General features: G+C 35.2%; 1 protein-coding gene across 4 annotated transcripts in view; it reads left to right on the top strand.

Annotated features, from left to right (window-relative positions):
• The window catches only part of dbnlb (drebrin-like b), a 43,033-nt gene that overhangs the window by 13,547 nt on the left and 11,423 nt on the right, over positions 1-18,063 (top strand). For 2 of the 4 annotated variants that reach the window (XM_022670534.2, XM_007231480.4), the window contains exons 6-11: positions 1,109-1,186; positions 3,090-3,241; positions 3,398-3,446; positions 9,997-10,062; positions 11,607-11,721; positions 15,393-15,485. In XM_022670534.2, the coding sequence (XP_022526255.2) occupies positions 1,109-1,186; positions 3,090-3,241; positions 3,398-3,446; positions 9,997-10,062; positions 11,607-11,721; positions 15,393-15,485 (553 nt within the window). The remainder of the gene's footprint in view (positions 1-1,108; positions 1,187-3,089; positions 3,242-3,397; positions 3,447-9,996; positions 10,063-11,606; positions 11,722-15,392; positions 15,486-18,063) is intronic. The other 2 variants (XM_007231483.4, XM_007231482.4) reach the window with 1 other exon arrangement.

The raw sequence follows: 18,063 nt of genomic DNA, 5'->3' as shown, positions 1-18,063 counted from the left end.
AAGCCACAGATCTGATTATATTATTATTATCTTGCTATGATGATGATGATGGTGACAATAATAATATTCATTGTTTGTTATATATAGGTTTGGGTAATAATTTATAAAGTTTGTCGTTTTACATGGGAATTTCCTATAAATGGTTTATTTTTAATGTAATTTATTTATTTACTAATTTTATTACTTTTTTTTTTTTTTTTTTTACAAATCTGTGAAAAGCAAAATGAAAAAGCACAATTTCAAGGCAGGAACTTTTTTAATCTTAGTAAAGCACATGCACTAGTCATTGGTCAGCATTAATTGTTTTTAAAAAACACTAAATATCACATTTAAATAAGGGGAGAGAATCTTGCGATACAGTATTGTTACAGTACATTGTTCACAATAACAATGATAAGACTGTCACGATTCTGTCTTCCTGCGATATTCTATATATCATAAGACAATTCTCTATGCCGCTTCCCAGCATCTGTGTTACTGAAGATTATAAAATACCCCTAAATACGTAAATATCAGGATTTGTGAATTATGGATAATTTGGAGTTTATTGGAGTTTCACAGAATTTGAAAACCAACATTTTTCACTGCAGGTTTATCCTATTAAATTAACTAGTGCCACCATGTGGAGTAATGAAGCAGTAACTTAGTAAGTCAAATTAAGGGGTGAGTTTAAGGGCGTTTAGGGTGTCTGTGTTTCAATAAACATTGATATTTTACATCACATATCGATACAATAATAATGAGACGGTATATTATCCTACCCCTGTTTTTTTAATGATTAATTATTTTAAATTTAAAGTCATACAGGAGGTACAGTGTTTATGTAAACTTGTCTGCTGGTACTTGTAACTTCATATCAGTGAGATCAGTGTCTCAGTGTTTCAATCTAATTTATTGTATTTTCATTTAATTAGAATTTTTACCCCTCAAAAACTGTATGTAACTGTAATTGTAACTAGTCTTCAGATCTTTCTGGGGAATGTCTATGACTAAACATTGGAAGAGAAAAAAGAGTAATACATTATGATACAATAATAAACATATATAAAGGATGCCTGAATTTATGCAAATCCTTATTTACAGCTGAAAATGTCTTGTGTTTCCACAGGGCTCCGTATATCAGAAGACCAACGCCATGTCTGAAATCAAAAGGACCAATAAAGACACGTTCTGGGCTCAGGCTGAGGTATCTGCGATATATCAACCAAATACTTAAGCTGTGCAACCAATCTGTGTTTCTCTCTTTAGTTTTAATATAATACAGATATTATATTTGTTTCTAGATTACTGATTGAGTTGCCAGGCACTACATTCTCTATGTGGCATCATTTATTGTATTGCTTGTTTAATAGCTGCATTGTTGTTGGGTAACAAAGGCCAAATTTAAGGTTTAGGTTCTGCATAGCTTTAGATGCTTCTACCCAAGAGTGTAACTATAAAAAAAAAAACATTATATTTCCACCATCTCCACTTATGTTAAAGTTTGTTGGGCAAACTGAATCACTGAATGGGCTGTGCAGACCATTTCCTGCATTGTCTTGCACTTCAGACATTTTAGTAAGAGTAACTACTCGTCAGCTTAACATGCTTTTGTTTCAGCTGGGATTGTTCGTGGTACATCAAAACTGCCAAGTAGTGTTTTGGTTTATTATAACGTTATTAAATTAGTGACCAAGTCTAAAGGCACGGTGCTGCACGCTGCTAGTTGCTTCGCCATGAGCGGCATTTTAGGGTGCTGGACAAAACTAGCAATGGCAGGGTTCAAACGATCATGAAAAACCTGGAAAAGTCATGAAATTTAAAAATAACAATTTCCAGGCCCATATGAGTTTTGAAAAAATAAAAATACCCAGAAAGTTTAGGAAAAGTCATGGAAATTTGGTCTACAAATCTTTGTGTTTCAGTTTATCGATTTTGAGCTACAAATATGTCAGCTCAGAGTTAATTCAGTAATTTTAAAGCCTACAAAATGGAGCTCTCAAGATCTGACACACATTTTATTATTAAAAAATGTGTCAACATTTTATCTGATTCATTTTAGACCTACTTTAATCAATTTTAATTGTAGTTTTAGTTGATTTTTGCTTTTATTGTCCATGTCTGCACTGATGTTTTAAAAATCGTGTGGTCATGAAAATTTGCCTTGAAGGCATGGAAAAGTCATAAAAGAAATAATGGAAATGTATTGGTTAAAATGTGTATGAACTCTGAATGGATAAATCTATTTTACTTTCTCAAAATGTGACCTGGTGATGAGAAACGAATGCTAACATATGCCTGTATAGATCTGTGCATTACACCGTTGGTTTCACCAGGAGTTGTATTGCAGGCACTGATGGGGACACATCAGGGAAAGAGATGTGAAAGCACAGTGACATTGTGCCTTGATGTTTGTTGTTTTGTCAATTGTAAAAATTGTAAAGTGAATTTCAGTTAATTACGGTGATTTTGCTTGGGACCTCCAAATGCCTAGAAAGACAGCACAGGTATGAATGCTAACAGTGGGGCAGAATCTGCATTGTTCTCACCCAGAAACAGAAATCGGCCTTCAACATGAAGATTGTTTGTTTCAAACTGTTTAAAATGTGTAAAAATGGGGGGCTTCGAGTGGTGCAGCGGTCTAAAGCTCTGCCACTATGTCCAGAAGATCGCTGGTTCGAACCCCGGTCATGCAGCTTGCCATCAGCTGCCAGAGCCCTGAGAGAGCACAATTGTCTGCTCTCTCTGGGTAAGTAGATGGTGCTCTCTTCCCTCGCCTGTGAGCTGATGTATAGGAACCGAGTCGCTGTGCTTTCCTCAGAGTGCACTGTAAAGCTACTCTGCTGCAGTTTAAAATGAGGCGGTGGCTGACTTCACATGAATCGAAGGAGGCATGTGCTAGTCTTCACCCTTCTGTTGGGGCATTGCGTGATAGGCAGAGTCTATGAGTGGGTTCGGTAATTGCCCGTGTAAACTGGGGAGAAAATAGGATAAAAATTTTAAATAAAATAAAACAAAATGTGTCAAAACATAATTTTAAAAATGACTGCATGTCCTTGTTGGAAATCTAGGCATGCAAAAAATGTGTAAGGTTCTCATTATTTCTCTAGAAAGACGAGGAGAAAAGGCGTCAGGAGGAGAAGAAAAAGGCAGATGAGGAAAAGCAGAAGCTGGAGAAAGAGAGAAAGGATCGAGAGGCTAAAGAAACTGCGGTGAGGGACAAAGTGGCCAAAGAGAGAGCCTCGCAGATTGACGAGCAGAAGTGAGTTCCTTTAGGCTGCTGTACACCTACCTACTACATACACACCAACAGGAACAACACACACACACATGTAACTGATGGATGTCTGGCGTGAGCATTCGGTTCTGTGTGTGTGGGCTGATAAAGTGGCTGATGAAGTTTCTGTTTGTGTTGCAGGAGGTACCAGCAGCAGCTCGAGACAGAGAGTCAGAGTCGGAGGAAACAGGTGAGCAAGAGCAAGACTGCAGAAAGTCACATACACTCAACTGCTATTGCTTTTTATTCCCCATACATTATAATAAGGCATAAAGCTTATAAGACAGTTTTATATTAAGAAGTAGTGTCATTATCACTGCAGTTTTAGTCCCATCAAAAATCATGCACTCCTCAGTCAGTACAGATTCTTCTGGCACCTTTTGGCATCTTCTGTAACATATGTTGGTAAAATAACATCAGGTTATATATTAATTGAGACATTTGTGTGTTATAACATTTATTTTATCCTACTTTGATCAGTTTTTTATTCTGATAAACAACTTTTTTGATCATATTGTGAATATCGGTGCTTTACAAAACACTGCCCACCCTACCTTTCAGTACAACAGTTGTATTTGGTCCTGTTTAGCTGGATTAAGAGAGCATTAAATTATCACCCTACGGCACTTTCTAAAAAGGTGGCTGAAAAAATTCAGAATATCTCAGTAATTTTTGTGTATTGTGAAAATTTGACTGTGCCTTGGCTTTGTTACATTGTTACATTTTTTTTTTGTTCACATGTAACTTTACATTAGCTATTTTAATATTTTCTCTCTTACTTTCTTCTACAGAGTTTTGTAATTGGGATTTTATGAAATTTTTAACTATTCTGATAAAATATGGCAGCTATATGTAGCAGAAATACTGCAACAAATAGGTTATTAGATTGATTACCCTTCTTTAATACTTTATCAGAGGTCCATCACAGGACACTAGTTGGTGTGAGATGAGAGATGTAGGTGAATAAATCAAGTAGCCACTCCCATCTCAGTTATTAACCCTGAGATTTCTTATCTTGTACGTGCACCTACCACTCTGTCTGTAATGACAATGTGAGTTTGGAATGATTCCTAACATTTTTATAATTGTCGCAAGAAATAAAAATGTATTGGAATAAAAGTATTAAACTCAAAAATATGTTTTAAAAGTGGAAGTAAAAGAAAAAATAATACTAATACTAATGTTTTAATAATACAAATTAGAACTAAAAACTAAATTAAATTAGATTTTAGAGTTTACAATCAAATGCCCCAAAGAAAGATTCACATGCATTAAATGTATGTGTGTAAACTGCTTGAGGGATGTTATACTTGAGAGTTGTGTAAGTACAGCCTGCTTCAAGTAAGTCTCAGGCAGTTTCCTCTGAAAATCTCCATTTAAAATGCTGTGTAGTACAAGACTAGGCTAAAACTCTGTCTGGGAAACTGTCCTTCAGAGTTTAATCTGTACATTTCTATCAGGATTATATTTAAAAGCCTTGATGTTTCACTATTTTCTGTAGCAGGTGTCCAAGTGCTGACTAATCATGTGTTTTGCTCCACAACCAAAAGATTAATTCTTTCTTTCTTTCTTTTTTTATTAAAAGAAGCTTCCTCTTTCCTGACTTGCAGTCTGTTGTGAAATCTCTTTTGACAGCTGACTCACGCAGACTGAGTACAGTGGAAATGTCAACTGTTTGAGGAGACACATACTGGGGCTTCTGAGAGACCGTTTTAAACATTCTTTTCTTTGAGAAGGCTTCAATTGGTGTGGGCTGCCTTCTGTAGAAAATGTTTTACCCTTTATTAATTGAGTTGACTCGCCTATAAAGTAGCTGTGTTCAGCATTCCACACAGACACACAGCTTTTTTTCCTGAGGAGTTCTAGTGAGAGTGCTATTGATTTTGACATAATGAGCAATCATTCACTGTTTCAGCTGAGCGAGTTTGTTCATTTTATGTAAAGCAGCTCCCTCTAAGCTATTCTGTAATGATTGGCTAATCGTTTGTACCCGTTTCCAGCAAGCTGAAGTAAAACTGTCATTAATTTAGGAGAGGAAAAAGCTTGAGGTGCTCTGCCGCTTGTGCTCCAGGGAAGATGCCAGATTTTGTTGTAAAAATAGATTAGTTGATTAACACTGACAGTGCTGATAGCAGTGAAATGTGTTCCAGCTGTTTGTGTCTTCTGCATTATCTGTCAAAAATCTCATTTTGGGCACATAGAAAATACATTTTGCCATCTATTAAATATCTCTAAATTGAAAGAAATTGGTCTATGATATTCATTAAGCATAAAAATAACTTAAGCCTTGGATACGCTATACGATACGACTTTACTAAACGTATTGCACTACACAACAAGTTTTTAGGATTCTTATAGAACCTAAACCAATAGGCACACGCTATATGACTGGACATAATACATTAAAACAATAAGACACAAAGCTATAGAGAAAGCTAATTTTTGGAAAGGGTCTTTTACGCTGTGATCATGTCTACAAACACTTTTGTTGGCATTATGAAAATTATATATTATAGAAACAAACAACACTAAAATCTTCAGTAATGATGTTAAGTTGAAGGACAGCTTGAAAGTATGACACCAGGCCTTCAGTTTTAGCGAGACAAGTTCTTTCTGGGAAGCAGATTTGAAAAGAGGTTTTGAAACGTTCTCATCAGTTTATAGACCTGTGGCCTGTTACATACATCATCTCACACGTTCTTGTTATGTGTGTAAAGTCGGGTATATCCCCAACATTAGCATAATGGTGCTAAAAATGTGTAATAAAAAAAAATAGTGCAATAAGACACAAGTAACTCATGTTTTATGTAGCTTTGGGCTTCTTCAGTTCTTCTGTCTACAGTATAGACATGCAGGATTTACTGAAGTTTTGTATTTTGGCTCCCTAAGACCTTAATTCACACTTCCGGTCTTTGCAAACTGTCAGTCCGGTGTTTCTTTAATAAAAACAGTTTTGTGAATACACACCAAAAACGCAAACTCTTTTTGCTTAGCTGAAATAGTCTAGCAACTATGTTAAGAAATTCAATTTAATCTGAAACATTTGAGTAAGTTCTGTCCAAAGTCTGATTGTTGAAGCAAATAAATGTTTTAGATGTTAACTAGATGTTGTGTACTCTAGCTGATGTTAGATAGATGCTGAAAACTCCAACTGATGTTAGATGTTGCCTAATCTAGCTGATGCTAGTTAGATTCTGAATGCACTAGCTGTTGTTAGGTAGACTGTGTCTAGCTGATGATTTTTGTTAAATGTTATCTACTTTAGCTGATATTGGATAAACATTGCCTACACTTACTGATGTAATTACCCTAGCTGATGTTTGTTGGATGTTGTCTACTTTAGCTGATTATATAAATAGTCTAGCTGATATTTAGTACTCTAGCTAATGTTTGTCAGACATTGTCTACTTTTGTTGATGGTAGTTAGAGGTTGCCTAATCTAACTAATGTTGGTTAGAGTCAACTAGCTTTTGTTGGTTAGACTGTGTCTAGCTGATGTTTGCTAAATGTTATCTACTTTAGCTGATGTTTGGTAAAGTTTACCTACACTTACTGATTTAATTATTATAGCTGCTGTTTTTGGAATTGAACTACTCTAGCAGATGTTTGTTGACTGTAGTTAGATGTTGTCTACACTAGCTGGTGTTAGTTAGATTCTGAATGCACTAGCTGTTGTTAAGTGTCTAGCTGATGTTTGCTGAATGTTATCTACTTTTGCTGATGTTTGGTAAACCTTGCCTACATTTACTGATGTAATTATTTTAGCTGCTGTTTTTGGAATTGAATTACTCTAGCAGATGTTTGTTAGATGTTGTCTACTTTAGCTGATATTAGTTATAGGTTGACATGACTTGAGATTGCTTTAGCTGATGATAGCTAGATGTTCTTTACTGTAGCTGTTGTTGGGTAAACATTGCCAGCACTATATGATGTTAGCTAGACGTTGTCTAGTCTAGCTGATATTAAGTACTGATGTAGTAGCGGATTAAGTAGTGTTAAGTAGCTGTTGTTTGTTAGAAATGTACTACTCTAGCTGATGTTGGTAAGACATTGTCTGCTTTAGTTGATGTTAGCTAGATGTTCACAGCTTTAGTTGATGTTAGGTAGATGTTCACGGCTTTAGTTGATGTTGGCTAGATGTTCACGGCTTTAGTTGATGTTGGCTAGATGTTCACGGCTTTAGTTGATGTTAGCTGGATGTTCACTGCTTTAGTTGATGTTAGCTAGATGTTCACTGCTTTAGTTGATGTTTGCTAGATGTTCACTGCTTTAGTTGATGTTCGCTGGATGTTCACGGCTTTAGTTGATGTTAGCTGGATGTTCACGGCTTTAGTTGATGTTTGCTAGATGTTCACTGCTTTAGTTGATGTTAGCTGGATGTTCACGGCTTTAGTTGATGTTAGCTGGATGTTCACTGCTCTAGCTGTTAGGTGAACATTGCCTACACTAATTGATGTTAGCTAGACTCTGTCTACTGTAGCTGATGTTTACTAGATGTTGATTGTCTAGCTGATATTTGCTTAACTTTAACTACTACAGTTGATTCTAAGTACTTTAGCTGACTTTTTGTAAATGTGAGTATCAGTACAATGAATAGGTTGGAGGTTTAAGACAGAGTTAAGTCTCCTTGTGGTTAAACACTTCTGTAATTCTCACAGTAAAGCAGACCACATGTTCATTCACTGCTTGCATTTTCACTGTGCATTGTCTGTGTGCCTGAAAAACACCAAGCAGTCTGTTAAAGTTTATCTTGAGTTCAGGCTTTTCAAATGCTTTTTTTTGTAGCACTTCTTGTGTGTGTTTTCTACCTTCTTTTCCAGGTTGTGTAGAGCAATCCTGGTGTTCTTTTCATTAAAGCTGGGAAATGTTTATTTAACCAAATTGAACTTCCTCTTTCAGCTGTGTCTTTGTGTCTGTGTGTGTTGATGATAAAGAGTGAAAGTGTGTGTTTTGAGGTGCTGCTATGCTATTTTAATCTGGCATAGGGGATCTGTACAGTGTCTACTTTCTATCACTGGCATCAGATAATCTATAAAACAGATAAACAGAGTAAATCCACAGTAGAAGTGTGGAGAGACAGACACTCAGCACTGCTAAAGGTGTCCCATTACTTACCTCTCTTAACTCTAATTTTTATTTAAATAGAAATAAAAAATAGGAAATGATGTCTCTAATCCTTTGACACCCCCCCCCAATAATAATAACCGACTAACCCAATAATGTGGTCACAAACTACCATATTTTCCACACCTGAGGCAAACTTGAAATTCTTTTAATTTTCAAAAAAATAGTCAGTGCACCTAATAATAATAATACTTTATTTTTATATAGCGCTTTTCTAAAACCCAAAGACGCTTACAGTCATCATTTGTGAAAACAAATAGAAACATTACACAACAAGTGGTGACAGACAATCAACATAGTATGAGAACAGACAGCAGGGATAAGTGGTATAGTACATTAAACAGAGGGAAGGCCGTAGGCAAGAGAAAAGAGGTGGGTCTTGAGTGTAGATTTGAACAAGGAAAGAGAGGAGGATTGTTTGACCGCAGATGGGAGAGAATTCCATAGTTGAGGAGCAAGTCTGGAAAAAGCCCGATCACCAAAGCCTAGGGGTGCGAATCTCTCAGTGTCTGGCGATTCGATTCCGATTTTTATTCCGATTTTTGGGGTCACGATTCGATTCAGAAACTATTTTCGATTCTGGAACGATTTTTCAATTCAAATGGCCTATAAATTTTGTTTAAATTATGCGAGACAATTTAAACAAATAGAACATTTATTTAAAACAATAAACTTAGGTTCCTTACTGTATTAAATCTTTTTGCAACATACTGTCGCGCGGAGCTTTCTAACTGTCTAACTGTTAAAAAGTTCCGCGGTACAGTAGCGTAACCCAAAAAAAATTGTTTTTTTGAAAATGAGAATCGATTCTGAATTGTTCGATGTTAGAATCGCGATTCGGGCTCGAATCTACTTTTTTTCCTGCACCACTAAGTGCACCTTATGTATGTTATAAATTCTACCAGTCAGGTTGTAAGGAGCAGTAAAGCGATTCCACGTAAAGTCCAGTGTCATAAAGGAGTTTCAGTTTCTCCAGCATCAAGACTGGAGCAGTATTAGCATTAGCTGCTAAACACGCCAAGTGCTAGCTCTTTTGCCATTTAGAGGTATTATTGGCCTGTAGCCTGCTGCTAACCCAGGCTAGCACTGCTGGAGCAGCATTGGCATTATCTGCTTACCGCACTAAATGCTAGCCCTTTCACTGTTCAGAGTTAAGTGTATATTAGTATATCGGACTGTGGGGTTACTGTGTTTAATAAAAAGCTAAGTGGGACGAACCACTAGCTAATATCGCCCTGGCTTACTGGAACATTCAGGGACAATAGTGGAAATCTGTTAATCTAAGCTTACTGTAAATAAATGGAAGTGCTTTACTCACCCAATTAACAGTTTTCAGGAGAGAAATCTGCGTAGATTAACATCTAGTGCTCGTTTGACTTAAATTTAATTTTGTTTACTTAACTGAGCTTAGCTTTAGCCTGCCGAATAAGAAGGAAAACATGGCGACACCCCTGTTCCTAACTAGTGTCGCATAATGCGCCTTATAGTATTAAAATTATGGTAGTAGGAATGTTTATTAATTTAATATGAACTAATTAACATTAAATAAAGTTGTGTGTGTGTGGGAGAGAGAGAGTGAGATGTTTTTTTAAATTGATTGTGTTTATGTCTGGTAGGAGGAGGAGGAGGCAGCAGCACCACCCAAAAGCTTTAAGCGTGGAGAGTCTGTGGAGAAAGCCAATGTGAGTTAGTGTGTGAGTGGCCAGAATCCAGCCTGGCCTCTGGACACCACAGATCTCCTGTCTACTAATGACCTGTCTTTCATTTCCATACAGCTCCAGAGCCTTTCTTATCCTTCTGATCTTCTCTCTTTCCTTCAACTCGTTTCAACTCATCAACGTGCCTTCAATCAGACTCACTCTCTCTCTCTCCCTCTTTCTCTCTCTCTCTCTCAGCTATATTTCTGTCTGAAAAGTTTAAATGCTTCATAAATTGTTATTTATTTTATTATAACAATCAATACAAGGGTTGGACAATTGGAACCAGCCAGAGTTAGGAATCATCTGAATTTGCCTCTTTACACACACATTCAGATATTTTTTTATTTTGTCTTTTCTTTGTGTTTTGGCCTTTGGCACCATCATAGATTTTTATGGATTTTTTAGTATAAATATATATTTTTGGCAATTTAAAGAGTACAATCATAATATAAAATAAAGTCATGAGAAAAATACACACGAAAAAACAAATCCAGTCAAAAAAATGTAAAGCATATTTCTTATATAATCAATATAATAATCATAATAGTTGCTCTTGCACAGGATGTAGATTTTTATGTTGTTTTTGTTTTTTTGTCCAAGAGCATAATCTCCATAAGCATCATTAGCACTAAGCTAATAAATATCGCCTTCCTTTTACAAGTGTCTCCAACAAGTTGGCTTTAATCTTATGAAGAAAAGTCATTCCAAACTTTTAATCAGTAGCATATTGTCAGTGTCCTGCAAAAAACTTCTATTTTCATTTTTGATAATTAGATTTTTTGACAGAATGTGAATCTGCCAATCGTTCTTTTTTAGAGATACAATATTTCTGTCTGCCATCTTCCTAAATCGATATTTAAATAAATGAACCCATTAGTTTGCTTATGTTTTGCAGGGCTCAAAATTGTGTAATTATGTTTCTTCATTTCTTAATTGGCCTACTGTTCACATGAACATGGTTTGGAAAATATTCCTCAGTGTGGTGGATAGTTTTCAGTGTTTTTGAATGGATGAAAACAAAGCAGCTTTTTGAAAATGCTGATTTCACAATGTTAGCAGGGGAGGCAACACTTTCATTACATTGTGACTGAACACACTGACCTCAAAAAGCTGCAAATACTACGCTGTCTGCCAGATCAACAGTGTGTGGGTGATTCAGACACAGCATCACCACAGCAGAGTAACATGGCAACGTACAGTAGATTCCTGGTTCTAGTTTTTTTTTTTTTTTTGTCAGAGCTTGAGAGCGTCAACTGCTGTTTAAACAACATGCAGTGAAATAATCTCTCAAAATTTAGGGCTGTTTTGGCTGTTGTTGTTTCTTTAAATAAATTGACACCAAACTCTGAACGATGTTGGCACTCATTAGGCTGGTAAGGTAACAGTAGTAGTTCTCCTGGATCCCCAATAAACAGTAATTCTAAACTTTTTATCTGTAGCATCTGTGTACATCTTCATCTCTGCTAAATTGGCCAGTATTACGCTAGAACAAAAAAACTGAAGATGTGTGTATTTATGTTTAACAGGAGGCTGCGTCTCTCATCTCCCAGCGCTCTGTTAACCCCAGAGAAATGTTCCAGCAAAGAGAGCGAGGCATCGGCCCCAGCAGCCCAGACAACACCCCATCCAGCCCACAGCCAGGTTAGAAACACATACACACACCTCACAGACATGCTGCCAATTCTATACACTTCTTGGACTATACCATAATAATTTTAAGCTTAGGTCTTACATCTCATCATTTTAAATGGTAATAAAAAGGTGCAAAAGTATGTAATTTCAGTTTATATTCATGCATCCATATTATTAAAAAACCTCCTCAGTATTTTAAATGTCTAATAAGATTGAATGATAAATAGAACATTAGATCGACAAATGCATAAATTGATGGATGACTGTGGCATCACCATTGTTTTTAATACATTTCCCATACTCTATATAGCTCTATCTAATTAGGTTGAATATCAGGTACAGTATAAACATGAATACCATTCGTATAGGCATATTTAAAAAGTAGTCTGTTTAATGAATGAAGAGAAGATGGAAAAACTATTTCTGACTGTTTTAATATGAAATACATACAGGCTTTGTATAAACAAGAAAACACTGGGTCCTTGGAACATAATGCATGATACTTAAGTGAGAAAAATAATAAAAGGGTATTTATGTTATGTTTATATATGCAATTATTTAATTTAATGTTTTTATACCATATTTTGTACCAAGCGCAGCAGATTATAAGGCACATTTTAAGGGACACTATAAGGAACCTCTAACTAATTAAGCTAAGTAAGCAAAACTGTAAAATACTTTTTTTTTCTCTTTTTTTTTTTTAAAGTCAAGTGAGCACTGGATGCTAATCTACACAGATTTCTCTCCTGAAGACTGTTTATTTGGCTGAGTAATGCACGTTTGTTTATTTACGATAAGCTTAGATTCCTGAATATCTCCAGGCACTAGGGCTGGAGAATTAGCATTAGCCGCTAACCCAACAGCGCTACACTAAGAAACCCAGAGTGTTAAGGTAAGCCAGGGTGACGGTTTGTCCCATGTAGCTTGTTTTAACACGGTAAACATGCATGCTACAGTCCAATATATACTCACCTCTGAATGGCGAAAGAGCTAATAAGCGCTTAGTGTGGTTAGTGTCTAATGCTTATGCTGCTCTAGCAGTGCTAGCCAAGGGTTAGCAGCAGGCTACAGGTGTATAATACCTATGAATGGAAGAAGAGCTAGCTCTAAGCAGCTAATGCTACTCTAATCTTGGTGCTGGAGGACTAAGCTGAAACTCCTGTTTAAAGCTGTACTTCAGCAGAGTAGCTTTAGTGCTCCTTACAACCTGACTGGTAAAATTCACACATAAGGCGCACTGACGATGTTTGGGAAAATTTAAGGATTTTAAGTGCGCCTTATAGTGGAAAAATACAATATTTGAATTGTACATCAAAAATACAGAAATATCTCTTATAAATCCTTCTGAAGTCATTTATTTTAAGAGTTATTCCCACAGAGCAAAACAAGCTGTATAAACACGTTTAAAGCAAATGCATGGAGAGTTGTTATCTCTCTCAGAAGATGACACTAATCCTGAGGAGACACACACACTCACTTTCTCACTCTCGTTCATTTATGCATCTGGTCAGATACAATCTCTCCGCTATATTAAAAGGAGGCGTTTATTTTGGTGGCGCTGAATTTGCATGCTGTGAGAGGGAGCAGAGGGGGGGTTGGAGTGTTGAAATGTGTAAATTTGGCTCCAGTTTGCAGCACAAGCCCAGACAAGCTGAGGGAGGATCTATGCCTGCTATTTAAAATATCTTACCAAGGTCACTGACTTCTTCTAAAACAGATTCAGACTTACAGTAAGTCTGAGCTGAAGATACCAGGGTTGAATGTACATTTAATACAATTAATGACATTCTTACATGCTGGTATTTTAAGATATTTTTATATTTTTAAATATTAGCCATGTTTCTGTTTTAGTGCTGATTCAGAACCCTCAGCTAATACTGATTCAGTATTTTTGTTTTATATTATGATATATAAATTAGAGATGTTCCATATTTGGTACTAAACACTTGAGTTTTGGCTTATACTGTTTGAGAAGTGTTTGTATTTGCCTTTAATTAAGTTGTAAACTAGAAATTGCTCTATTTTTGCATTTCTACAGCTGATATTGTGTTCCGTTACAGATACTGATGCTGAACATTTTGAGTATCAGCTGCTACTGATCAAGTATTTTTATTTTTTGCCTTTAAAGGACATTTAAGGATTATATCAGTTTTATTATTTTCAGTAGTAAATGATAAAGTTATTAAAAGTTATTAGCCGATTAAAGTAAAAGTTAATGAAACTCATCTTGCACTGGCTTGTGTAGATTCAGCCTCCTCAATCTGGCAACCTGAGTGAGCGTCACGTCTGGGGAGGGGTGGGCGGGGCAGACAACTCTCTGTGTTATTTTAAAATTGGACTTGTGTAGCTGTTTCACACACTCGCTTTCATTTACTACTGAAGGCTCCTTTAAAACTACAAAAAAAGTTGTAAACTAGAAATTGGACTAAACTATTACGGTTGAAATATGTTTTAAAAATGTTGATATATAAAAAGCAGACAGAACTTTTTCAGACTAATTGGAGATCACCCACAGATGCACGTTTGGGCTGTTGCCAAAGTGTAATGTGAGTTAAAAAGACTGATGGAAATTCACACAAACTCTGGTGCCGAGCATAGAGGTGCATAGAGAGGTGCCGAGGAAAGAGGTGTGAAAAGAACCTAAAATTAGAATATCTTTCTCAAACTAACACTTGATTTCCTACAAGAAGAAACACCCAGCTAACACCATCACATCACACAGAGTTAGCATGTGATGTGTACTTTTCCTCTAATATCTTATCTGGTGTTTTATCTCATATCAGCCTGATACCAGTAGAATTGACCTAATTTACTGAAATATCTGATTTTTTTAGTCTGAATTTGAAGTCTGTGGTGTTGCTAGTGCTAATGTGATGGCTGTTACCATCATTTCTGATGGTCTTAATGTTACTAATTTTAACTGCTAGATACTCCTTACAGTTTTGTAAGGAGAGAAAGTAATGCTGTAGTAAACACACCACTATCCTCCCCATCCTCTGACACCCAATATTAATTATTATTATTATCTACAGTATGTATCTATGGTAAGTAGAGTGGCATAGACATGATACGCAAAATGTTAATGTACCGTAGACTGAATTAGCTTTCTGTAATGTTAATGCTTACTAATAGGGCTGTATCTGACTCGAATTTGTCAATTTGTCAGTTCAATCAGATTCAGAAGTTTAATATGAATATTAAACTCTTTGTTCATGTTTTTTTTTCTTTATATAATTATCTAGCAATCAGAAAATCCTCTTGTTTGAGTTCCAACACCGAATTACCACAAAGACAGTCAGCAGAGTCATAGCAACATACTTTTACATGCATTTAAAACTCACTACAAAAGATGTGGCGTATGTTTAATGGTCTGATCTGACCTCTCCCATTCTTTCCTACTTCTTTTTTTTCTTCTGTCATGTTACTAAACCCTTCTCTCTGTTTAGCATTCAATTTCTTCATTTTGTTCTAATACAGTATATAACACATGTCTGTAGTCATCTTGGGCCTAGATCTTTTCATTATTTGTATCTCTGTGTCTGTCTCTTTGTGTGTGTGCACGTCTGTCTTTGTGTTTGTATGTTTGTGTGTGTGTGACTGGTACTGTGTGCGCGTGTGTGTGTGTGTGTGTGTGTGTGTGTGTGTGTCTGTCTGTCTGTCTGTCTGTCTGTCTGTCTCAGGGCGGTTGAAAAGCCCTTTTCTGTCTAAGCAGCCTTGCGAGCCTGAGCCGTTTCGGTCTCCTGTTCGCCGAGTCTCACCTGTAGCAGCTGCAGGTACACACTTACACTCCTGAAGCCCAGTAGATTCACTCCTTAAATAATAACTCCATTATAAAACCTTTATTAACCACAAATTAGACCTTATATAACAGGGGTGTCTAGTCTAGTCTTATCTGCAAAGGATTGGAGTGGCTGCAGGTTTTCATTCTAAACAATCTGCAGCACATCTGACTCTCTTTGTTTAATCAGTTGGTTTGTCAGACTTTAAACAGCTGATCACTTGTGCTTCTGTCAGATACCAAGAGTTTTTTACTGAAGTAGGAAAATCTGCTTTTAGTTACAGAGCACCAGCAAGCTGGAATGTACTACAAAAAACTCTAAAACTTAAGTAATTTTAAACTTTTTTTTTCCATTTCAATCTACCTTCAGACAGCCTTACTTGGGTTTTTCTTTTACCTTTTAATTTATTTTATTTTATTTAATTTATTTACTGTTTTATCTTTTTTATTGTATCTATACAATTTCTTTCTTTTTAATCTTAGTGTTATTTTAGCTACTTATTTTATTGTAATCTTTTTTTCTTTGTTTGTTATTTATTATAATAATTTTATTTAACTGAATGCTTTAAATTTAGCTTGTCCACCTATCATTTTATTTTATGTCTTTCTAATTAAATCTTAATTGTTTGTTTGTTGGCCTTTGCATTTAAATGTCTTTGTTTTTTTTTTTATAAGGTTCCTTATTTTAGCTAAACCTAATTAAATTCTTGATTTTTATTTTTTCAGTATTATTATGTATTCCCCAAGTGATTCTGCTTGGCTGGAATGAAAACCTGCAGCCACACCAGCTCTTTACGGACAAGATCCAACACCCCAGTAATAAAGAGCAAGATATAAACAACACTAGATAGACCTTCATAACCTGCCTATAACATTTCCCCCCTCTGGATGTTTTCCACTTTCTTTACTTGTCTCTGTTTATTAATAGAAGTACAATATTGCAAATCCTAAAAGCTCTTCTGCAATTTAATGCAAATTATAAAAAAAATACAGGAACTGTAATCAGAAGTTAGTGATCCAGTGTGTGATTAAATGAATATTGCACTTTGTGTATCCAACAATAGATAAAAATAAATGGAAAATGTCCAAACAATATACACTTATAATCAAAAATAGTATGATAAAGTAGAACTATTATGTAGTTTATATTAATGCTCAATAAGTATGACATATTTGAGTTTCAGCTGTTTTTGTGAACAAGTGTATTAAGCAGCCCTATATGGGATTAAGTTTAGTCTTTTTTTTTTTTTTTTTTTTTTTGTAAAACATCCAAGGGGTGAATACTTTTTTTATGCACTGTGATGAATTGTCAAAATAATTACTAGATTTCTCATTTACACTAAAATTAAATCACTGATATAAATACTGCACTTTACACATAAATAGATACATCTAAATTAGTATGATTAAATATCATACATGACAGTGTGCTGTGTGTAGTGTATTCTGTGTGGAGTGTCTTTTCTATTAACCCTCTTTCTTTCTCTTGGTTCATGTTAAAACACACACTCTCTCTCTGCTGCTCTTGCTGCTGAATTCTGCTCCTCCACGGCTCATAAAGTTATAGCTGCACCTGCACCCATATAAAAGTGCAGTATATTCCAAACCATCATTGAAATCTAATGTATTTTACAGTATATTACAGTTTTATATGGGCACCACACTCTTACAAATAATGGTTTTACAAAGTGTTCCTTAAGCTGTGCCATAGAAGATCCAAACAAAATAAAAAAAATTCTGTATACTAAACACTTTTTTTTTTTTTAACTGCATGAATGCACAAAATTTCAGTTCAACTTTTCACTTGTCCCAGCCGACAAACCATCAAGGTTTGCAAACATTTACATCAGTAGTGCTATTCTAATCATGAATTTACTTTAGCAGTGCAATTTTAGTCATACATTTACCTCAGCATTGCTGAATATTCAGTGCATTCCTTCTTCTGGGACGTTTCTTTAAACGTTTGAAGCACTTTTACTGTGTTTGAAGCATTTTAAAATGTGAAAATTCTTTACTAATTAAAGGTTCTTCACAGTTCTATATATCTCTCAATTGCAAACTAGGTTCTTTATGGAACCAAAAGTGGAACCAAATAAATAAATATAAAGAACCATGTTTGTAATTGAGAGAGATAAGAGTATGAATGACTTTTAAAGAAGATATGCACCAGATATTTAACAAGTAAAATTATTTGACACAAATTGGTAAACAAAAAACAAAAAAAAAAACTTTTGAGCAAAAATATACACAGAACCATAATGAAGTTGTTTTTAAGTTATTTTTTGCTACGTTGGTTTGTCTGCTGGGACGTTTAATAAATGTTTTAAATTGAAGTTTTATAATAGTTTTTTTTTTTTTTTTGAAAAGCAATGCAAATACTTTAAAGCTGTTTAAATGATTCACTTCGTTTTCGTTTTCAGCCTAATTAAAAATAGTTTTAACACTTGGATGCTAAGATTCTTTTTTTTATCTTTATCATTTTAAAGCTTCTTCACACTTATAAATATTTATTTTTATAAATTTTTATTAAACACGGTTCTTTATGTTTATTTTCTATGACATTTAACACTTTG

The sequence above is a fragment of the Astyanax mexicanus genome, chromosome 12 (assembly GCF_023375975.1).
Source record: "Astyanax mexicanus isolate ESR-SI-001 chromosome 12, AstMex3_surface, whole genome shotgun sequence".
In the NCBI taxonomy this organism is placed as follows: domain Eukaryota; kingdom Metazoa; phylum Chordata; class Actinopteri; order Characiformes; family Acestrorhamphidae; genus Astyanax; species Astyanax mexicanus.
This window is presented reverse-complemented; position numbering and strand designations above follow the sequence as displayed.